Source organism: Balaenoptera borealis, assembly GCF_965194805.1.
Source record: "Balaenoptera borealis genome assembly, chromosome: 13".
Classification (NCBI taxonomy): domain Eukaryota; kingdom Metazoa; phylum Chordata; class Mammalia; order Artiodactyla; family Balaenopteridae; genus Balaenoptera; species Balaenoptera borealis.
This window is the reverse complement of record NC_138870.1, coordinates 38,420,112-38,443,251: the sequence shown is the minus strand read 5'-3', so window position 1 is coordinate 38,443,251 and position 23,140 is coordinate 38,420,112. Positions and strand designations below refer to the sequence as shown.

At 41.0% G+C, this 23,140-nt stretch overlaps 1 protein-coding gene and 1 long non-coding RNA gene across 3 annotated transcripts in view; one reads left to right on the top strand and one right to left on the bottom strand.

The window, feature by feature from the left end:
- ANO6 (anoctamin 6) overlaps positions 1-23,140 on the bottom strand; it is a 219,760-nt gene that overhangs the window by 59,595 nt on the left and 137,025 nt on the right. For both annotated transcript variants that reach the window (XM_082349376.1, XM_082349377.1), the window contains 5 exons: positions 15,066-15,131; positions 13,978-14,265; positions 13,647-13,760; positions 10,614-10,729; positions 4,886-5,020 (listed from right to left, as the gene is read on the bottom strand). In XM_082349376.1, the coding sequence (XP_082205502.1) occupies positions 4,886-5,020; positions 10,614-10,729; positions 13,647-13,760; positions 13,978-14,265; positions 15,066-15,131 (719 nt within the window). The remainder of the gene's footprint in view (positions 1-4,885; positions 5,021-10,613; positions 10,730-13,646; positions 13,761-13,977; positions 14,266-15,065; positions 15,132-23,140) is intronic.
- The window catches only part of LOC309608886, a 542,507-nt gene that overhangs the window by 385,697 nt on the left and 133,670 nt on the right, over positions 1-23,140 (top strand). The gene's annotated exons all lie outside the window — the stretch shown is intronic.

Below are 23,140 nucleotides of genomic sequence, written 5' to 3'. Positions count from 1 at the left end.
ATATTCCAATCAAAAGACAAAAGGCAGAAATAAATGGAATAGAGAATAGATAAGCAACAGAGAAAAATCAACAGTTGGTTCTTTGAAAAGATAAATAGATTGCCAAGTTTTCAGGTAGACTAGTCAAGAAAAGAAAGAGAGAAGATGCAAATTACTAAACTTAGAAATGAAAGGAGGAACATTACTGTTGACCTTACAGAAATAAAAAAGGAATATAACGGAATACTGTCAATAATTATATGCCAACAAATGGAATAATCTAGATGAAATAGATAAAGTCCTAGAAAAACATAAATGACTGAAGTTGACTCAAGAAGAAATAGAAAACCTGAATAGACCTACAGTGAGTTAAGAGACTGAATTAGTAATCAAAGAAATGCCTAAGCCCATGTGATGTGGCTTCACTGGTGAATTCTATCAGCCATTGAAAGAAAAACTGATGCCAATGCTTCATGAACTCTTCTAAAAATAAAGAGGTAGAAACATTTCCCAATTCATTCTATGAAACTAGTATTACACCAATACTGAAACCAGACAAAGGTATCACAAGAAAACTACAGACTACTATCTCTTATGAATATAAATGCAAAAATATTCAACAAAATATTAGCAAATTAAATCCAGTAAATCAAATCAAATCAAGTGGGATGTATCCAGGAATGCAAGGACCATTCAACAGTACAAAAATCAATTCATGTAATATGCCATATTAATAGAATAATGGATTAAAAACTAGGAATAGAAGAGAATGTCCTCAACTTGATAAAGAACATCTATGAGAAAACCACAGCAAAGATCATAGTTAATGGTGAAAGACTGAATACTTTCCTCCCAAGATCAACACTGTACTAGAGGTTCTAGTCAGGGCAACTAGACAAGGAAAATAAATTAAAAACCTCTAGATTAGGGCTTCCCTGGTGGCGCAGTGGTTGAGAATCTGCCTGCCAATGCAGGGGACGCGGGTTCGGGCCCTGGTCTGGGAAGATCCCACATGCCGCGGAGCAACTGGGCCCGTGAGCCACAGCTACTGAGCCTGCGCGTCTGGAGCCTGTGCTCCGCAACAAGAGAGGCCGCGATAGTGAGAGGCCCGCGCACCGCGATGAAGAGTGGCCCCCGCACCGCAATGAAGAGTGGCCCCCGCTTGCCACAACTAGAGAAAGCCCTCGCACAGAAACGAAGACCCAACAAAGCCATACATACATACATACATACATACATAAAAAGAATGTAAGCAGACAAGAATAGCATTAAAAAAATTTAAAAAAATAAAAAAATAAACCTCTAGATTAGAAAGAAATAAGTAAAACCATTTCTATTCCAGATGATATGATATAGTATATTAAAATCCTAAGGAACCCTCCAAAAACTATTAGAATTAAGAAGCCAGTCCATCAAGGTTATAATACACAAATCAGTATATAAAAAGTAATTATATTTCTATACAAAATGAATGGTCTAAAAATAAAATGAAGGAAACAATTTCATTTACAATAGCATCAAAAATAATAAAATACTTAGAATAAATTTGAGAAAAGAAGTGTGAAACGTGTATACTGAAAACTACAAAATATTGATGGAAATTAAAGATGACCTAAATAAATGGAAAGCTATTCTGTGTTTATGGATCAGAAGCCTTAATATTGTTAAGACGGCAGTAGTCCTTAAAGTGACCTACAGATTCAAGGCAATTCTGGCTTTTTTGTAGAAATGAACAAGCTGATCCTAAAATTAATACGGAAATGCAAGGTACCCAGAATAATCAAAACAATCTTGAAAAACAAAGTTTCCAATTTCAAAACTTACTAAAAAGCTATAGCAATCAATATAGTGTGGTACTTCCATAAAGGACAGACATATAGATTGATAGAAATGAATTGACAGTCCATAACAAACTCTTATATTTATGGCCAAATATTTTTTGACAAGGGTGCCAAGATAGTCCAACGGGGAGAAAATAATCTTTACAAAATGGTGCTGGGGCACCTGAATATATACCTGGCAAGAAAGAAAGTTGAACCTTTACCTTATACCATTTACAAAAATGAACTCATAGACCTAAAACTATAAAACTTTTAGAAGATAAACACTGAGAAAGTCTTCATGACTTTGGATTGCAAACGCTTTCTAAGATATGACACCAAAAGCACAAACAACAAAAGTAAAAAATCAGGTAAACTGCACTTCATTAAAATTAAAAACTTTTGTGCTTCAAAGGACACCATCAAGAAAGTGAAAAGACAGTTCACAGAAGGGGAGAAAATATTTGCAATATAAATATTTGATAAGGGGCTTTTATCCAAAATACATGAAGAACACTTAAAACTAGACAATACAAATGACACAATTAAAATGGGCAAAGAATTTGAACAGATGTTTCTCCAAAGAAGATATACAAATGACAAAATAAGCACATGAAAAGACGCTCAACATCAGTGGGCATTAGGGAAATACAAATCAAAGCCATAATGATATACCACTTCATACCAACGAGGATGGCTTATAACCCAGCAATAACAAGTGTTGATGAGGATGTGGAGAAATCGGAATCCTCATACATAGCTACTGGGAGTGTAAAATGGTACAGTCACTTTTAAAAAAATACTTGGCAGTTCCTCAAAATGTTTTATCTACAGTTACCATACATCCCAGCAATTCCATTTTTTGATATGGTCTCAAGAGAATTGAAAACATATGTCCACACAAAAACTTGTACATGAATGATCACAGCAGAATTATTCACCATAGCTAAAAAGTGGAAACAACCCAAATGTCAACTGATGGATGGATAAACAATGTTGTGTATCCATATAATGGCATATCATTTGACCACAAAACGGAATGGGGTACTGGTCCATGCTATACCATGGATGCACCGTGAAAACATTATGCTAAGTGAAAGATGACAATCACAAAACACCACATGCTGCACATACTATATGGTTCCCTTTAGGAAATGTCCAGAATAGGCAAATACGTAGAGACAGAAAATAGATTAGTAGCTGCCAGGGGCTAAGGGAAAGGGAGGTTAGGGAGTGACTACTAAAAGGTACTAAAGGTTCCTTGTGGGGTGATGAAAATGTTCTAAAATTAGATAGCGGTGAGGGTTGTAAAACTCTGTGAATGTACTTAAAACCACTAATTGTACTCTTCCAAAGGGAGCATTTTATGGTATATGAATTATATCTCAATAAAGCTGTTATTTTAAAGTGTGCATAAGCTTTAAACAGGCCTTTTATAGAAGAGGAAATACCTACAGTATCCTCTGCCTATCCATAGATATTTTCAAAAGCACACAAAATAAATTATATTTTGAAGGGGTACAAGTACATGTGAAAAAGAATATACAGTGTATGTTAAGGAATGATAAAAATAAAATTTAGTATAGTTGTCATTTCCAAAGTAAGGGGATGCAATTGAGCAAAGCACTTCATGGGTAACAGGTATGTTCTTTTTCTTAAACTGGGTAATGAATCATTATTCCTTACATCTTGAATACATTTTCTATTCTTGTGACTCTACTCAGTATGTAATAAAATTAACTGCAAATACATATATTTTAAATATTTTAAAACTATATAAAAATTAAGTAAATAAAGTCGCAATAGTTTTGAGCACAGGGAGTATATCCTCAAGACTCTATCCCCCCCTCCACACCCTTTTCTGTAAATTAATTTGTGTGAAAGAGTAGGAAATATGTGGTGTGCCTGTTATGGTGATTTTATAAAATAAATTACAATGAGAACCACCACCATGCAAGAACCATATAAAAATGCTACTTTTTCACTTTGAAAGTGTATTTTTGAGATACCTTTTTTTGGCTGGAACAATATGTGAAACAATGGAGAAGCCAAGAACAAATTTAGGCAAAAGAGATCAACATTCAGCCTTTGGCCCTAAACTCTTTTCCAGTGAAGAGAGGAGAGTACTTCAAAGACCATCTGCAGCTTTCTAGCTAAGAACCATAACGGGCACAAACACCCAGAATCCTCTGTTAAACAGAATGGATAATTGTGTCTATACATCAGAGCTGCCATGTAAGCTTCCTGCCTCCGGAGCCAGGCTCATATGCCCTGGGCTAGAAAAATTTGGTCATCAGTTTGTCACTGTTTCCCAGAAATTTTGATCTGGCTGTCACACCTGGATAGAGGCCAGATGAACAAGAGAAAATGCCTGGTTCCGTGCTGCATCCCTTCTGGAGGTTGAGATCACCAAAAGCAAAGGATTAATAATACATTTCAGAACAGTGATGGTGAAATTCAGTGTTCTGGCACCCATGTATTTCCCTCTAGACAGTGCAGCTGGTATTTTAATTTCAACATCAAGCACAAACTCATTCTTTACTACTTTTTCCCCCCACCCCCAACACTGTTAGGGCTTTTTTTTTTTTTTTTTTTAAAGTAAAACAAACAAAAGAAAGTATCATTTACTTGAGTTTTTAAACATGTATTCCTTAATATATGTTAAGAAGTCATTTCTAAAAACATAGAAACACCAGTTTTACCAGTTTTGCCATTGAAACCCTGAAGCAATCAGAGCTGCTCCTGGCCCACATCTGTGGGGCTGAGTGAGGCATTCCTCTGGGGGCCAGAAGTTCAAAGTCGATCCTCCCTCCAGACCTCATTTCTTTTTCAAACAAAGTATTGTCTTAAAATACTGGCGTGTTTCCTAACGGTAATATTCCTGTCAGAGGCTGGGCTGCGTTATCTAAGAAAAATTTTCTTCCATTTCACTTAGTTATTATGCTCAGGACAAAAGGGTTATATCATCTAAAGCAGTTAAGTGTTCTGTGATGAGTCTTCTTTTACTAAAACAGTCTAAGTCCCTGAAAATAATTTTATGTCTAATCAACTTTTCAGCACGGTAACAAGGAATAGAGAGAGGTTACCTCCATGTACAGTTATTCTGATTAAAATATCCGTAGAGAAAGCAAGCCACTCCCACAACTGCTGCCAGGAGAAGCATCTGAGTGTAATAGCCCAGCCAGGCAAAATAGATTCCAATCTTCTCTCCATAGTATTTCCTGAAGAAAGACAGAAGTTATTTTCAGAAGAGACATACGATCACTCTGCAGCTTTATCCTAATATTAATTTCTGATTCTAAATAAAGGGGGCTTTAAAATTAAACCTCTGACTCAATTCCCATTTAAAAACATATCCATTTTCATAGCAGGCCCCAAATTCTACTGTGAAACAAGAGGTATTTTACATATCATGGAAGTACTGATCACAGGGTAACCTGCTGAAGAGAAGTAAGTTAGAATACAGCAAAGGAGGGGAAAATGCTGAATATGGAGCAGATAGAGAATATTATCATCACTCTTTGTAAAGACTGGCAGATTTGATAAATTCCCCCATATTGTTCTTAACATGCATGAAACGAACACGAACAATTTGCTCAGTTACCTGTTTTTGCTTTATCTCGGGAACTTCCTTGGAGCAAATGTAATGTAAATCACAAATAATAAGAAAATGCTGATAATAATAACTAGGAGTGGAATGGCTCTCTGACCAAAATATTTATAAAACTCGTGAGAATGGGAGAGGGAAGGACGGATATGACTGAGGAATCTATTGTCCTGTACTCTTTGTATGTAGCACTTCTATTTTTCCTAAGTTTTAAAAACTCTTCAATGTTTTTAAATTAATCTGGGGTAAATGGAAGAGGCCAGGTGGGCAAGATAAGAAAGGAGGCAGGGCATGAAGCAGGGCCAGATCGCTCCTGAAAGGGAGACAAATACACACAGGCAGAGACAAAGGGTTTAGGGGTGAGGAGAAAGCAAAGAGACACTTGTTTAGGTGACTCTCGCAGATACTTTTCCTCAACTCACTTTTCACTTCTGGCTCAGTAGTGGTTGGTAAAACCTGTAGGTTTACTTAGCTCTGAGGCCTCTATGAGGCTTCTGGCTCAGTTTGGAGCTGGGCTGAGCTCTGTAGGCTTAGCCTAGCGGGGACTCAGCCCTGAGAAACAGCCTGGAGTCCTAGAAGACTTCACACAGGAACATCCCTGGGCTGGACCAGCACTCACAGGGCAGCTGTTGAGAAGAGCTCCCTGGTCATAGGCCTCGGTGTGGGTCACATCCATGGGGAGAAGGAAGGGCTGAGACCAATGTAGAATCAGGAGCCAGGAGGAACACAGTGTGTCCGTTCTCATGCGACTGGGGCTTTGTGGTCTGGCTCATGGATGACAGGTAAATGGCAGGCTCAGGATGGTGTTTGGGAGAGAAAACTCTGGCAGTGGGTTTGAGACGTCTTGGGCTCTTTGCTGTTAGGCTTTCTGAATATGTTCTTATCAATCATGTGCCCTGGAAATACCACATTTAAAACTGGAAAGAATGTTAGAAGTCGCCTGCTCTAACTGCCCAATAGTAAAAATATCCTGTTACATTTGGAGAGCTGGTCAGGCAGTCTTTGCTTGGATATTTACAGTGACAGGAGGTTCATTACTTCCGAAGGTACCCCCATCACACTGCAGGCAAGAAGGTCAGAAAGAATTTTTTAAATCTTAAACAGAAAGCCTGCCTCCTGGTTCTTGCTGAAAGGCTGGGGAAAATGAGGAGCCCTTCAAATGTGATATTCTCTGATTATTATCTCTCTCTGCCCCAAACATCCCAATTCTTAACACCAATTTCTAAAACTTCAGCTTTTATTTTTTTAATCAAAGTTACACCTATACATTCATTAAAGAGTCAAACACTTCTACTGATAGAACACTGATTATAAAAAGCAGCAGTCCCCAACAACTTCTCCCACGTCCTGGCCAGAAGCAAGCACTTTCGGCTCTTACAGCTGATTCCTGGAATATTTACTTCCGTCTCTCTAAATAATATACCTGTAGTGCAGTTTATTGACTTTTCAGTTTTATGTATCACCTACTGATGCTCTGCTTTGGAAGATGAGGATTAAGCTCTCTTTCAATCCCCGTCTCATCTACACACCCACACCTCCACTCCTCCATCCTCTCGACATAGTTACAATATAATTTTGATTAGAGCAATATCCTTGCTTTATAAATATTAAGACTCTGTAAAGACTGTTCACAGCTGCATCAAGTCATCTGCTATGCTTATTTTCTCTCCTGCCCAATATTTTGTTTTCTCTGGAATTAATAATTGTCTTGGTGGTTCATTGCTTAGCTTTCTGTGTACTTATCAACAATTCAACCCCAGACTTTCCTTTAATGTGTAACTTTCTCACTACCTTCTAACACATGAGGTAGCCTATCAATTTCATGTCCTTGACTCAATCTCTTCAGAGCTCCTGCCACCTGGATTAATGATTTGCTAGTCCTGCTACAGAGCTGTCACCTGGGATCGCCCTGTCCCTCTCTCGGGTTGGGAATCCCCGTTCACTGAATTCACATCTTTCTCCTTCTTGGTGGAGTACCTCCTCCATTACTTCGCACATTTAAATTGTGAAAATTCCTCACACCTAATGAACAGTTTGGCCATACTGCATTTGGACCGTGAGTTAAAAAAAGCACCTTCCTCAGAAATATGAAATTATTGCTCTCTTTTCTGGTACGTTGCCGTGTTGTTGTTGAGAAATTCAACGCTATTATGAGTCTTGCTCCTTCACATGAAACCTGTTTTTCTTTCTGGAGGCTCATAGGATCTTCTGTCTGTCTGCAGTATTTGAGAGGTCACGTTGCAGTGGCTTGATGGCTCCAGTTCATTCTCCGGGCTGGGCTCTGAGTACTGTCTGTCCATCCAGAGACTCAGGGCACTCAGTTCTTCAATACAGTTCTACAGGTACTTGTCATGAAATATTTATCTGATTTCCTCCTTACATTTTCTCTGTCCTTATTTTTAGCATTCCTATTATTTGTTCATTGCACATCCTGGACTGATTTTTAAATTTTTATCTTTTCCCCCATTTTCCCGCTATTCCTTTATAGTTTTGCTCTATGTTCTGCACAATTACTTCAACTTCATTTTTTAACACTGCTGTTGGGGTTTTTTTCTGTTCTGTTCATTTTTAATTCCTAAGAGCTGCATTCTATTCTCAGAATAATCCTTTCTTTCTTTCTTTTTTAAAAAATAGAATCCTGTCCTTGTACTGTGGATACCACATCTTAGCACTCAGAGAGAGTGTTGAGGGAAACTTTGCTTTTTTTTTCCAGGGCAAAGTCTGTTTCCTCCAGGTTGTTCTTTCTGGTTTGTTTGGTTTGCTGTTTGGGAAAGAGTTCATTTTCCCTCTGCTAACCCCTGGGAACCAGCAATGAAGGTTTAACAGCCTGAGTGCTCAAGGGGTTACTAATTGGAAGCAACAAAGGGAACATGTGGACCAGGGACAGGGAATAGTTAAATGTATTTTAGCAAAAGATACTTAAAATCATGGGGAAATTGTTTTCTTTACAGAATCCCTGCTCCCAAACAAAAACCCATGAAGAATGATTAAAAAGCCATCAAACCTATCACCCTGCCATCACATGCTATAGGTTTAACATAAAACGAAGATAATGGAAGGGAACCCTCATATAAATATCAACTTCAAATATTGACATGTGTACAAACATCCTCTTTCAAAATTTTATTCTACAGGATAACTCGAGTTAATGAGAGAAAGTGCCTCTTCATAATTCTGATCCAGCTAATAAATGAAGGAAGAAATCAGAGTATGACCAAATGAAATACGCAACATTCATTAATGGCTGCTATCGTCAGGAGAGAGACAACTGGACACTATGTACTTTTTGACAGAAGTACAAAACTCACACAAGTATTCTTGCACAAAGTCGAACCTCAATCAGATCAAGCTTTTAGATGAGGATCAAATGACTTAACTAAAGCAAATACATAGGACAGAGAAACAAGTCTAACACCACAGGGGAGAATGAAATCAGCCAAATAGAGAATAGAGAATCTGCCCCTCAACAACTGCAAGGAAAACAAAAAGGAAATGGGAAAATTATAGATTAGAAGCCACTTGAGAGATATATTAGTTGCAACATCTGGACCTTGTTTGGATTCTGATTACAACCAAAAAACTGTTAAAAAAAACATATTTTTGTGATAATCAGGAAAACGTGAATACTGATTATTTCATGACTTTTAAACAAAAGGAGTATTCTGGTTGTATTTAAGAGACCTTGTCATTTTACTAATGAAATGTTAAACTATTTGGAATTTTCTTCAAAATGACCCAGTAGGAGGTAGAGATAAACAAGAAATAACAGTGACTAGGAGTTTATAATGTTTGGAGCTGGGTGACAGACATAGTAGGCAGACTTGCTGTACTATTCTCTCTGCTTTTGTACACGTTTGAAATTTCCCTTAATAAAATGTAAAACAAAACGAAAATTCTTCAGTGTTTTAAAACTCTCACTTTTAAGGTGAAGAGGCTTTCCCCAAGTTCAGGTGGACGGGCACTGAGATTTCATAGAAAGAACAGGCCAGCGGGGGCTGCCTTGACCCTCCTCTTCTCCTCACCCTCCACATCCAACCCATGACCACGTCCTGTCAACCCGAATCCCCAAATGCTTCTACATCTGCTCCCACGATCTCTCATCTGGCTCATGCTACTGGCCTCCTACCGGCTCGCCCTGCTTCCTGCGCCCCCTGTAACCCATTCTCCACACTATCTTTGCAAAATGTAAGCGAGATAAAATTACTCGAATGCTTAAAATATTACAACAGCTTCTCACTGCACTTGTCTACACTCCTCTCCATGCTCCTGATACCCTTCTAACCTTGCGTCTCATCTTTCTCTTTCTCCTTAGCACTGGTTTTCACAATTTCCTCAAACTTGCCAAGTGTTTTTGTGCCTCGGGGCCACTGTACCAGCTGCCTCTCTTCCTAGAATGACTTTTTCCAGATCCTCAAAGTACGGGCTCCTTTTCACTAGACAAATCTCAGCTCACATGCCACCTACTCAAAGATAACTTTCTAGACTCACTTCACGCCACCCCTCCCCATCTTATCACTGTGCTATTTTCTTCATTTCAATCAGAAATTTTGTTCACTTATTTGCTTATTTTTGTTTGTTTAGTTGTTCTTGATCTCTCTCTCTCTCCAGTAGCCTTGCCCAAACAACATAAGCTTCTGGAAAGTAGCCGACATTGGTGCTTTCAGAACACAAATGCTGAACTAGACATCATATTCATATGCCGACGGAAATGGTACCTAACAGCAGATACAGGAAAGCAGTGAAAATTGGTATCTCTTATCATACAATTTCAGCTAAATCTAATATTTACTCCTGTTTAATGAAGAATTTGGTGGGTATTTGGTCCCAGTTCCTTGGAGGTAACCTCAAATGCCTTGGAATTTCCCAAGATAGGAATGACTTTGTTATTCATGGTGGACCCTAGATGGTTTGTGCTAATGAGATGACTCAGGATGGAGACTGGCCATGCCAGAAAGACCAACCATGTGATTGGAGCCATGTGATATTGCAGGACCAACAGGAGAAGAAGGGGCTGGAGATTGAGCCATGTGGGCAATGACTCGATCAATCATGCCTAGGTAATGAAGCCTCAATAAAAACTCTGGGCAATGAAGCTCAGGGCTGCAGGTGAATTCCACTGGTTAGCAGTACTCTTGGAGGACTGTCACATTTAGAAGCCACGAGGGGAATCCTGAGCCCTTCTCCTTGGAGTGCTTGCTACAACTCACCTGATAAGATCCAAGGGCTGCTTTTTGTATATGCTTCGAGGATGAGCCCATTCCCTGTACAGAAGGTAGCGTTCATTGGGGCAGCTGAGGTCCTCTGACGGACTGCTGAAGTTGCACTGGGAAGCAGAAGCAAAAAAATGAGCATCACAATCACCATGTGTTCATGTGTTCTGTTGATTAAATGTGGTACTAACACTTCACAGTCATTTGTAAATAAGGGGTCCTTATTTGCTGGAAGAGATGAAAATACCATGTAATTTTTAGTAATTCTCAACCGGGGGTAATACTAACCCCGGGAGGACCATTTGCCAATGTGGGTGGAAAGGAATGCTTGGCTGTTAGAATCCTGGGGACCACCACCAGTACTTGGTGAGAGCCCTGAAGATGCTTAATGTCCTGTAAATGGGCCAGTCCTAAACAGTGAAAAACTGGGCTGCTTAAGGGCCCAAACTGCTACAGTGGAGGAACACCTGAGAATCCAGCCCCTCCTTGGACACCTGGGGAAACCAGGGCCTTGGCTGGTTAGTGGCAGGGTCAATTCTAAAACCCAGGCTTTTTGCCCCACAATTCAGTAGTTATTCTGTGACCACACATAAAATATAAACAACAAAAAAGCCTGACATGATGTTATACATTTAGCTTGTTCAAGAAACCAAACTTCCTGCTTCTGCTTAAATTCAACCTGACTCACTTTCCTTCCACCTGTACTAGAACCAGAAACACCTGCTCCGCCACTTTCTCGTTGGATGACCTCGTGAGAGTCATTTAGCCTCTCCGTTCATCAATTTCCTCATCAATAAAATGGGGATCATAATAGCAGCTACCTCATAGAGCTGTTAAGAGGATCAATTAATCCATGTCAATGTTACAATACTCCCTGGCATATAATAAGTACTATGTATCTGTCAGCTATTTTCATAATTATTGACAGATGTTATTATCAACCAGAAAAGTATTAGTATTAAAGCCTTAACATGGGTCCTGACCTCCTCTTACTTCCTTTCCAAATACCACACAAGATCATTCCTTAGCCTGGACATGGGACTAGTGCAGTTAAAAGGCTTTAGGGGAAAAGAACTGGGGTAGATGTCAACTGAATATTATAGAACCTTGGCATCCCATATTAATAATCATGATGGCTATTTCCAAGTGTCCCCAAAGTTCATGTCATGCTCTCATTGCTGATTTTGCTGGGGCACAAATATAAAGCACGTGGCCTGTAGGGCTGGACTGCTGTGTTGGGTCTCTTAGCCAGGAAGCTCAGCTTCTGCTTCTCCACTCAGCTCCCTGTTCTCTATTTATGCATGTGTATGAAGAAGCTATTTATTGTCCTAGTTTTATTATCTTATACAGTACATTTCAATATTGTCTTTATCTACAAATACATGTATTACACAGTAGCAATTATCAGTCTCAGTCTTTGCTTTCTTTGGTCTTAGAGATTCAGATAAATTGACAGCTAATATAACAGAGTAACAGTGCAATATAATATAGTATTTTATTTCAATGACAGAATTTATTTTAAAAGCTTAGATATAATATCCTTGCATTTATGGAATCATTAAGGGTCTAAAGCAGTCACATTTTAAAAATTTCATGTCATGAGTGATGTTACCAGCTAGAGAAGTGCTCCTGAATTTGAGGAGTTGCTGTCATCTCAGTACACAGTCCTTAAAAAATGTCAACGCTCTGCTGTATCGCCATCGTGACAAGAACCCCTGACAAGACGCCTGTTTAAAAGCCCTGTGATATTCCAGGGCACAGTTTGAAAATGGTATTTCAGAGGGGAAGAAGCCTGTATTACAGAAAATGATAAATGAAATGGTCTAACATGTATTTTTCTTACAAAGAACCAATACTTTTCTGGTTGATGATAATAATAGTAATTATGAAAATAGCTGACAGATATATAGTACTTATTATATGCCAGGAAGTGTTCTAACATTGACGTGGATTCATTGATCCTCATAACCAGGGGTATCCAACCCCTGAGCCACGGACTGGCATCAGTCTATGGCCTGTTAGGAACCTGGCCACACAGCAGGAGGTGAGTGGCCAGCGAGCGAGGGAAGCTTCACCTGTATTTACAGCTGGTCGCCATCGCTCGCATTACCGCCTCCTGTCAGATCAGCGGCGGCATTAGATTCTCACAGGAGTGCAAACCCAACCGTGAACTGCGCATGCGAGGGATCTAGGATGCGTGCTCCTTATGAGAATCTGATGCCTGATGATCTGAGGTGGAGCTGAGGCAGTGATGTAGCACTGGGGAGCGGCTGCAAATACAGATTATCATTAGCAGAGAGGTTTGACTGCACAGAGACCATAATAAATCAATTGCTTGCAGACTCATATCAATCAAAACCCTACCAGTGAGTGGCCAAGTGAAAACAAGCTCAGGGCTCCCACTGATTCTGCATTATGGTGAGTTGTATAATTATTTTATTATGTATTACAATGTAATAATAATAGAAATAAAGTGCACAATAAATGCAATGTGCTTGAATCATCCCTAAACCATCCCCATCCCCCCATGCGTGTAAATATTGTCTTCCATGAAACCGGTCCCTGGTGCCAAAAAGGTTGGGGACCACTACTCATAACAACTCTATGAGGTAGGTACCATTATTACCCCCATTTTATTGTTGAGGAAATTGACGAACAGACAGGCTAAATGACTTTCACAAGATCATCCAGCTAGAACGTGGCACAGCAGGTAGTTCAGCCTGAGTGTATGCTCTTGACTGCTAATCTACACACTCCACACATTAACTATGGGTAAGCTACTGTTCATTCCTTTGTTCATTCATTCATTCATTGACTCATTCATTCACTCATTTAAACTGAGGGGCTTCCCTGTGCCTGGGATTCAGCATTAAACAATACAACATGGTTCCTGCCCTAAATGAGCTTGTAGTCTTGCAATACATTGTTTTCATTTTACCAAGGAAGAAACAAGGTCAAGAAGTTAGCCCTTCCCTACTAACACTGGAGTACACATTAGATATTTTATTTCATTTTTGCTGTTTGACTTACATCATGGAGAGGGAAAGCTGCCTTGTAGATCCCAGAGCTTACGAGTTTGTTAATCCCAAACTTTTTAACGTTGTCCCTTACTTGATACTTGATCCGAGAAAGAATGAAGTAAACCTGAAAAGATTACAAAATATAGTGTGTGTTTTACACAGTGTAACTAACCAATCATTGTTTACTATCTTAACAGGAATCTGTAGGCATATTTTCTTTCTTTCTTTTTTTTGGGGCAGCTTTTAAAAACCAAACCAAACCAGCCAAACTAAACCACTAATCATCCAACAGCAGGTTCTAAATCACCCAAAGACAGCAGCTAAATTGGGTTTAGACTTACAATGCGGCTTCTGGTGGCTGGATTGAAGAACGTATCTCTGTCTTGAATGTAAAAGTCATTCATGCGGTTCTTCTCAAATGGGGCAGTGAAAAACTCTTGCTCTGGCTTGATGATACTTTCATCCACTTGGAGGACTTTGGTAAACCAACTGAAATTATCGAAGGCTGAGGACCGGGTTTTAAGATCATTGGGTTTCAGAGGCAATTTGATGTGCATTATCTCAGCATATGTACATAGCACTTCCCATGGGGCATGTACTTTTACAAATACAAGCTTGTCATCCAAAATCTATATTGGAAGAATGAAAACACAAACCAGAAAACCAAAGCAACTATTTTCACAGTTTTAAAACACAGATTTTTTTTTTTATGTTGCATAGTTCTTTCATAAAATTACCAATATTTTAGATGAAAAAAAGCAAACGTGTTAATTTTTAGTCCAAATTAGTAACTAAACATAAAAGCACTAGACTAGTCACTGCGGTGTTACTGTAATAACAATTTTTTAAATTTCTTAAACCTAGAAGAAGACTGTTTAATTTATTATATATCTGTTCAATGTCATGTTACATGGCCATTAAAAAGAATTTAAAAGAATTATATTTATTGATATAGAAATGCATTTACTATATAATAAAGGGAAAAAAGCAAATTTAAAAATTGTGAAATAATAGTTTTCCTTTCTGGAAGGGAAAAAAATGTATACATCTGAGCAAAAAAATGTTTAAAAGAACTGTAAGATTATTTATGGATAATTAAGGTACAGATTCCACTATTCCTACATTTTCTATTTTTTATTTTTTGGTAAACTATTGTTTGTATAATGAAAAAAATCTTCAAAAAGGTTCTTGAATAAATACATTTATATGGATTTATTATTACATTCTTTGGCTATTAAAAAAGATCTGCTGGCTTTTATGAGAAACAAATGTATATTCTATAATGCAGATTTTGATCGACTCCCTTCCCAGCTTACAGCTAAGGTATGGCTGGGGTTACACGTTTCGAATGCCATCACAGCATCCCGAGTGACATGGGGGCTCCCAGCAGCAATGGGCAGCCAGCGGCTGGGAAGGGTCTGACACTTACCGATCTGGTTGCTTCTAGCTGCAGGCCGTCACAGATGAGGTTAGATTCATATGCTCGTCTTTTCCTCTGTCAAAAGAAATTGGAAATTACGTTAGGCCTTCAGTTTTACCAAGGGAACAAAAAGTTGTTTGTTTGTTTTTTTAATAAAAAAATAAACAACAAACCAATTTGAACCCGATGAAGAGACACATTTGCTCAAAAGAGCACAGAAGCAATGAAAGTGCTCTGGCTATTGGTGACTTGTGGGTTTGGATTCCTCAGATGTAATGCTGTGGAGAATAACTGGATTCTCTTGGCACTCTGGAAGACCCTTGGTTGTCCCTGTGAGTTTATGGCCATTTGAGGTGCATAAAAGTCTCTGGCTTTGGCACAATTCCAAGGACATTTTTGGCTAATGAGAGGTTTTGCACACAAATAGAGTTTTTGGAGTCTCATTCACTGATGTCATTTACCAGAGTTATGGTCCAGATCTGAGAGTTTACATTATTAAAATTTTGTTTCTATACCAGACATTCAAATAGTTCAGTTTTGGATGTGTATATTTCATCTTTGCATGCCTTGACCAAATTCAATTTAAAAAACACAGACAATTTTGGCAAAATGCAAATAAATTTTTCTCTCTGCAAGAATGAAATGTTTGTGAAGCTATAAAAAACACCTAAATCTACAAAACTAGTTAATTGATAATATATCTGTCCATATTACATGACCATTTAAAAAGATACAGGATACACCTTATTTATTGATATTAGGTTCTATCTGGCTAGGCTTTTGCTAAGCTGTGTCCTAACTTGTAAGGGAAGCATGTAAAGGTAGAGACTCATTTGACCTTTGAAGAGAATACTTTTGATGATGAAGGAGTTATGCTGCTTTATGAAAAGAAGAAAATGAGTGGACATAGGGGTTAACCACACAGGGTCTGAAACCAGCCTGCCTGGGTTCAAATCTGATGCCATTACCTATTAGTTCTTTGACCCTTGGCAGGAAACATGAACTCCCTGGCCTCATTTTCCTCATCTGCAGAATGGAGAACACTTCACTGGCTTCATTCTGAGGTTCTCATGAGGATTATATGATTTAAACCACATAAACTAGAATTTCCATCTTTAATAATCACAAGAGGTGAATTGGACCAATTCTCCCACTGAAGACAACTGAAAAAGCTGCATTAATTTCAGTTTTTAACTTCAGCATTTAACAAGATAGAGAGGAATTACTGGGTCAATGCCTAGGTAATCCAGTGGGTCAGACAGTCAGGGCACTCTGCCCAGGGAGCAACACTTAAGATTTGCCAGCTGTGAATGGGCAGAGGGGGTGCTGGGCTGCTGTGCTACAGACAGTGCCTAGAACATGAAAAGCACCTAATAAATGTAAAGTGGGTGCTGTATGTAAAAGGTCAAAGGTGAAAAAAATACACCTAGCATTTGACTAAATGTGACTCCCAGTGGAATCCCTAACCTATTTTGTGGAAGTATTAGAAACAGAATATTGCTTTATTTTCATATATTGAGTGAATGGTTATATAGTACTTACTGTGCCAGACACTGTTCTAAGAGCTTTACAAATATAACACACTTAATTATTTGTTACAACTTGAGCATAGAATAGTCACTTAGAGGAAAACCAGCAAGTGCTATAAGTGAACACGCCAAACTTGCCTAGAAAAGCCCAGTGAGATGAGAGCCAGGGTGGTTGGAGGTGCCGCTTTCCCATTCTGTTCCCAGCAGGTGGCCGTCCACTCTGCCAGTCTCCCATCCCCCATCTCTGCAATCCACCCTGCTATGTTTCTCAGCCCTCTCCACCCCACATCCACCATATCCCCAACGTCAGCTGGGAAGCCGGTTCAGACCCGCCCTGCTTTGTACCCAAGCAGTATTTCTTCACCTTAGACCCGAACCTTATATTGTGATTCCTGCATATGCCAGCCCGGTCCTTGTTCCTGCTGGCTTCTTTCTTTACTACTGTGTGAACGCTTTTCTGATCCTTCAAACAACGCTTGACAAAGTGCTTGGCACGAGTACATGCCCAATATGTGTTTGCTGAAAGAATATACTCAACAAACACGTATTAATTTGTTCTACAAACATTTCCTGAGAGTATCCTTCAAAGTGCTGAAGATTCAAAGGAGAATTTGAAATAGTCTGCTGTAGAGGAACTACAGAGAAACTCAGCATCCAGTGACCTAGAATCTTCCCCAGTACAGAAGGACTGGAACATTCACTCATGGGTCTACGGCACTGTAATGGACATCTGTCATTCTTTTTGGCCACTCAACATTTTAACTCCCACCAGAGCCCACGTCCCCTAACAGCAGATAAAAACAGAAACACTCCCGTTCCTTGTCTCCCATGAAGTTCAGCTACTGGCACATGAGCTAGGCGCTATTCATCAGACCACCCACTCCAGACTCTGAGTCAGAAGCTAGAGATGCAAAGAAGTCAGGCCACGCAGAACCCGTTCTGGGGTGGCTGGGAGAGCGGATACCTGTTCCAGAGACAGCAGTGACAGAGGTTTTGGCAGGAGCTTTTGGGGAACACTGCTGGTCGGTGGCGCCAGAAGCAGCTCTGGGCCCCGGGGAGCAACCACGCTTTGTCCCAGACCAGCTGTGTAGTGGGATTTGGGGCATTGCCTCTGGCAGTCTCGTCTCCAGGCTTGTTTGTCCAAGCCTTCCAATGAACCTGTGAGCCCCCTAACATTCTTCTGATAAACTCTTTGTCTGCTTAAATTAGAGCTCATTTCTGTTGCCAGTAAGAATCCTAAAGGAGTAACCACGAACTAGGGAAAACTTGTTAGCCTAAAACCGAAATCACTGTGCAGTGGAGGGAGGGGTGTTCTGTGTAGACCGGACACTCTGACTTCCTCTCTTTCCAGGGAGATGACTCAGCCTGAGGCTCTACCAGGGGCAACCCAGATCATCTCACTAGCAGGTCATAAGCAGAATCCAAATGTCCTCTGTATCCTCTAGGAGTCAGGAATAATTTCAGTTAGGACATGAAGGCTCAGACCCAAGGATTTTAGCTCTTATGAACAAATGTCCTTCTAGTTAGAAGACTAGGAGAATCATTCCAAAGAGGGGCTTCTCCTGTGGTTTAATGGGTGTGTGAACAATGAAGTGCTGGTAGGAGAAACCACATAACTGTGTTAACTGGCTTTATTAGAATTCCATGGTTCCCATCACAGGCCGCCATGAGGCACAGCTGTCTCCTTCTTGCCCCCCTCCTCCACTGGGGAGCGGTTCCAAACTTTGAAGGTGCTCCTCGCATTCCACACCTCACTCCCAGACTCCGCAAGTGCCGTCACCTCCTTCCTCAGACAAATGCAGCTGCTCACGCAAAGTCCTGCACATGCCTTTCTCTCTACCTCTCACAGGTGGACACCATCTCTCTTCCAGTGTCAGGAGATTACTCCCTTTTCCTATCTTTCCTGAGCTTGCTTTGGCAATATCTTTTCTTCTCTTCAGTCCTTTATCTTCATTGCTCTTAGCCAACAAACACCTTAAATGTTTCCCATCTCTAAGAATATGAAATCCTGCCTCAGTCCTGGCTGCTCTTCAGTTACCATGGCCACCCCTAGAGATGCTTGTCTTTTAATCTTGATATCCTTAGCACTTAGAACAGGCCTAAAGTAGAATAAACAGGCAATAAATGTCTGGTGAAAGAATGAATAAGTTGAGTGGATGGTGGGTGGATGGTTGCCTGTTATGTGGGGATTGACTGAGGAATATAAATCACTGCAGTGTAGCAACTGGGCTCCTCTTCCCTGAGGGGCCCCCCACCCCCAAGTGCTCCATGAACTTTTACTTACGGGCATTATAGGACATGACAGAGAAGGACAGATACAGTTTAATTCTGGAGTGTGCTAGCACCAGATAGCTCTGGGGCATCCAGAACAGGAAGAGGCTTCCTGACCCCTAGGAATCTGAATTATGAGATGACAAAAGGGGGCCAGTTCAGAGAACCTGGAAGGAACTGGCCCCATGAGAGGTCAGTTCTGTCATCACACATACCAAACACAAACTACTCCTGTCTCGGTTGTATCAGCTGCATCAACCATGACCGTGACAAGCCACATAGTGCGAGTTAGACATAGTTCCTCCTCTGTGGGATTTCTAGTTGAGGTCATGACTCCTTATCACCTTCATAGGACTCTATCCTCTCGATTTTAGTCTACCAATTGCCCCTTAGCTCTTGTAGTATTGGTCTTCCTTTTACTCCTGGGCATAATGGTTAAGATTCCGAGCAAAAATTCAAATCCTGGTTCTGCCATTTGCTAGCTCTGTGATGTTGGGCAAATAAACTCTGCAAGTATCAGTGGCTTCATCTCAAAGGTGGTAAAGGAAATAGCTTCATCTTGAGGGTTTTTTTTTTTTTTTAAGGATTAAATGTGATCATGGGTATAAAGTCCTCAGCATGAGGCTTGACACACAAGCTCTGTAGACATGTCAGCCATCATTACCTTCTTTCTCTGCTTTCAAATATGCTCAACCTCCTTTATTCCTTAAAAAAAAAAAAAAAAATCCTCTCTACCTTGTAAGCCTTAGAGGCTCACCTCTTTTATTTAATATCAAAAATCAGAACAAAAATAAGCAACCCCAATCACTTGGCTTCCACAATGTGCACCCAGTGTCATCTTAATCCCTCTAATGGGATACCAATGACACCATTTTACCAGAACTCCAGGAAATGGATCTTAAATATGAGTCATTTAGCCCTCCCTCTTCTTGACTCTTCATACCACTACATTGTCTTGGTCCTCAGACTACTTTCTTTGATATCTGATGGATGTATATCCTTTTCATTCTCTGAAGAAAGAATTAATATTGTTAAAATGGTCATACTACTCAAAGCAACCTACGGACTTAAGGCAATCCCTTTCAAAATACCCATGACATTTTTCACAGAACTAGAACAAATAATCCTGAAATTTATATGGAACCACAAAAGACCCAGAATTTCCAAAGCAATCCTGAGAAAAAAGAATGAAGCTGGAGGTATAACCCTTCCAGACTTCAGACTATGCTACAAAGCTACAGTAATCAACACAACAAGGTATTGGCTCAGAAACAGACACATAGATCAATGGAACAGAATAGAGAGCCCAGAAATAAACCCATGCACTTAACGGCCAATTAATCTATGACAAAGAAGGCAAGAATATACAATGGAGAAGACAGTGTCTTCAACAACTGGTGCTGGGAAAGCTGGACAGCTACATGTAAAACAATGAAATTAGAACATCCCCTCATACCATACACAAAAATAAACTCAAAATGGTTTAAAGACCTAAATATAAGACATGACACCATAAAACTCCTATAAGTGAATATAGGCAAAACATTCTTGGACATAAATCACAGCAATATCTTCTTAGATCAGTCTCCCAAGGCAAAAGAAATGAAAGCAAAAATAAACAAATGGGACCTAATCAAACTTAAAAGCTTTTGTACAGCAAAGGACACATCAATGAAAGGAAAAGACAACCTATGGAATGGGAGGAAATATTTGCAAACAATGAGACAAACAAGGGGCTAATATCCAAAATATATAAACAGCTCATACAACTCAATATCAAAAAAAGAAAAAAACAAACAATCTGATTTAAAAATGGGCAGAAGACATGAACAGACATTTTTGCAAAGAAGACATATGGATGGTTAACAGGCAGGTGAAAAGATGCTCAACATCACTAATTATTAGAGAAATGCACATCAAAACCACAATGAGATATTATCTCACAGCTGTCAGAATGGCTATCATTAAAAAGTCAACAAATAACAAATGCTAGCAAGGATGTGGAGAAAAGGAAACCCTTGTACACTGCTGGTAGGAATGTAAATTGGTGCAGCCACTAGGGAAGCCAATATGGGGTTTCCTAAAAAACTAAAAATACAACTGCTATATTATCCAGCAATTCCACTCCTGGGTATATACTGGGAAAAAACAAAAACTCTGAAAAGATACATGCACCCCAATGTTCATAGCAGCACTGTTTATAATAGCCAAGACATGGAAGCAACCCAACGACTGGCTTAAAGAAGATGTGATACATACACAGACGCATGCACACAAACACGATGGAATATTACTCAGCCATAAAAAGAATGAAATACTGCCATTTGCCACAACATGGATGGACCTAGAGATTATTAGGCTTAGTGAAATAAGACACACAGAGAAAGACAAATACTATATGATAGCATTTATATGTGGAATCTAAAATATATTACAAATGAATGTATATACAAAACAGAAACAGAAGTCCCGAGAGAAGATGGCAGAAGAGTAAGAGGCGGAGATCACCTTCCTTCCCACAGATACAGTAGAAATACATCTACAAGTGGAACTGCTCCTACAGAACACCCACTGAACGCTGGCAGAAAACGTCAGACCTCCCAAAAGGCAAGAAACTCCCCCCGTACTTGGGTAGGGCAAAAGAAAAAAGAAATAACAGAGACAAAAGAATAGGGACGGCACCTGCACCAGTGGGAGGGAGCTGTGAAGGAGGAAAGGTTTCCACGCACTAGGAAGCCCCTTCGCGGGCGGAGACTGCGGGTGGCAGAGGGGGGAAGCTTCGGAGCCACGGAGGAGAGCGCAGCCACAGGGGTGTGGAGGGCAAAGCGGAGAGATTCCCGCACTTCCCGCACGGAGGCTCGGCGCTGACCAGCACTCACCAGCCCGAGAGGCTTGTCTGCTCAGCCGCCGGGGCGGGCGGGGCTGGGAGCTGAGGCTCGGGCTTCCGTCGGATCGAAGGGAGAGGACTGGGGTTGGTGGCGTGAACACAGCCTGAAGGGGTTAGTGCACCACAGCTAGCCGGGAGGGAGTCCGGGGAAAAAGTCTGCAGCTGCCGAAGAGGCAAGAGACTTTTTCTTCCCTGTTTCCTGGTGCGCGAGGAGAGGGGATTCAGAGCGCCGCCTAAACGAACTTCAGAGACGGGCGCGAGCCGCGGCTAACAGCGCGGATCCCACAGCAACAGGGGCGCAGAGGGAAAAACGGAGAGATTCCCGCACAGAGGCTCGGCGCCGAGCAGCGCTCACCAGCCCGAGAGGCTTGTCTGCTCCCCCGCCGGGGCGGGCGGGGCTGGGAGCTGAGGCTCGGGCTTCCGTCGGATCGCGGGGAGAGGACTGGGGTTGGCGGCGTGAACACAGCCTGAAGGGGCTAGCGCACCACAGCTGGCTGGGAGGGAGACCGGGAAAAAGTCTGCAGCTGCCGAAGAGGCAAGAGACTTTTTCTTGCCTCTTTGTTTCGCGGCGCGCAAGGAGAGGGGATTCAGAGCGCCGCCTAAACGAACTCCAGAGACTGGCGCGAGCCGCGGCTATCAGCGCGGACCCCAGAGACGGGCGTGAGACGCTGGGGCTGCTGCTGCCGCCTCCAAAAAGCCTGTGTGCGAGCACAGGTCACTCTCCACACCGCCCCTCCCGGGAGCCCGTGCAGCCCGCCACTGCCAGCGTCCCGTGATCCAGGGACAACTTCCCCGGGAGAACGCACTGCGCACCTCAGGCTGCTGCAACGTCACGCCGGCCTCTGCCGCCGCAGGCTCGCCCCGCCTCCTCTGTACCCCTCCCTCCCCGCGGCCTGGGTGAGCCAGAGCCCCCGAAGCAGCTGCTCCTTTAACCCCGTCCTGTCTGGGCGGGGAACAGATGCCCTCAGGCGACCTACACGCAGAGGCGGGTCCAAATCCAAAGCTGATACCCAGGAGCTGTGCGAACAGAGTAGAGAAGGGGAAATCTCTCCCAGCAGCCTCAGAAGCAGCGGATTAAAACTCCACAAACAACTTGATGTGCCTGCATCTGTTGAATACCTGAATAGACAACGAATCATCCTAAATTCAGGAGGTGGACATTGGGAGCAGGATATATTAATTTTTCCCCTTTTCCTTTTTTTTTGTGAGTGTATATGTATATGCTTCTGGGGGAGATTTTGTCTGTATAGCTTTGCTTTATAATTGCTTTATTTTACTTCACTATATTATAGCCTCTTTCTTTCTTTCTTTTCTTCCTTCCTTCCTTCCTTCCTTTCTTTCTTTCTTTCTTTCTTTCTTTCTTTCTTTCTTTCTTTCTTTCTTTCTTTCTATTTTTT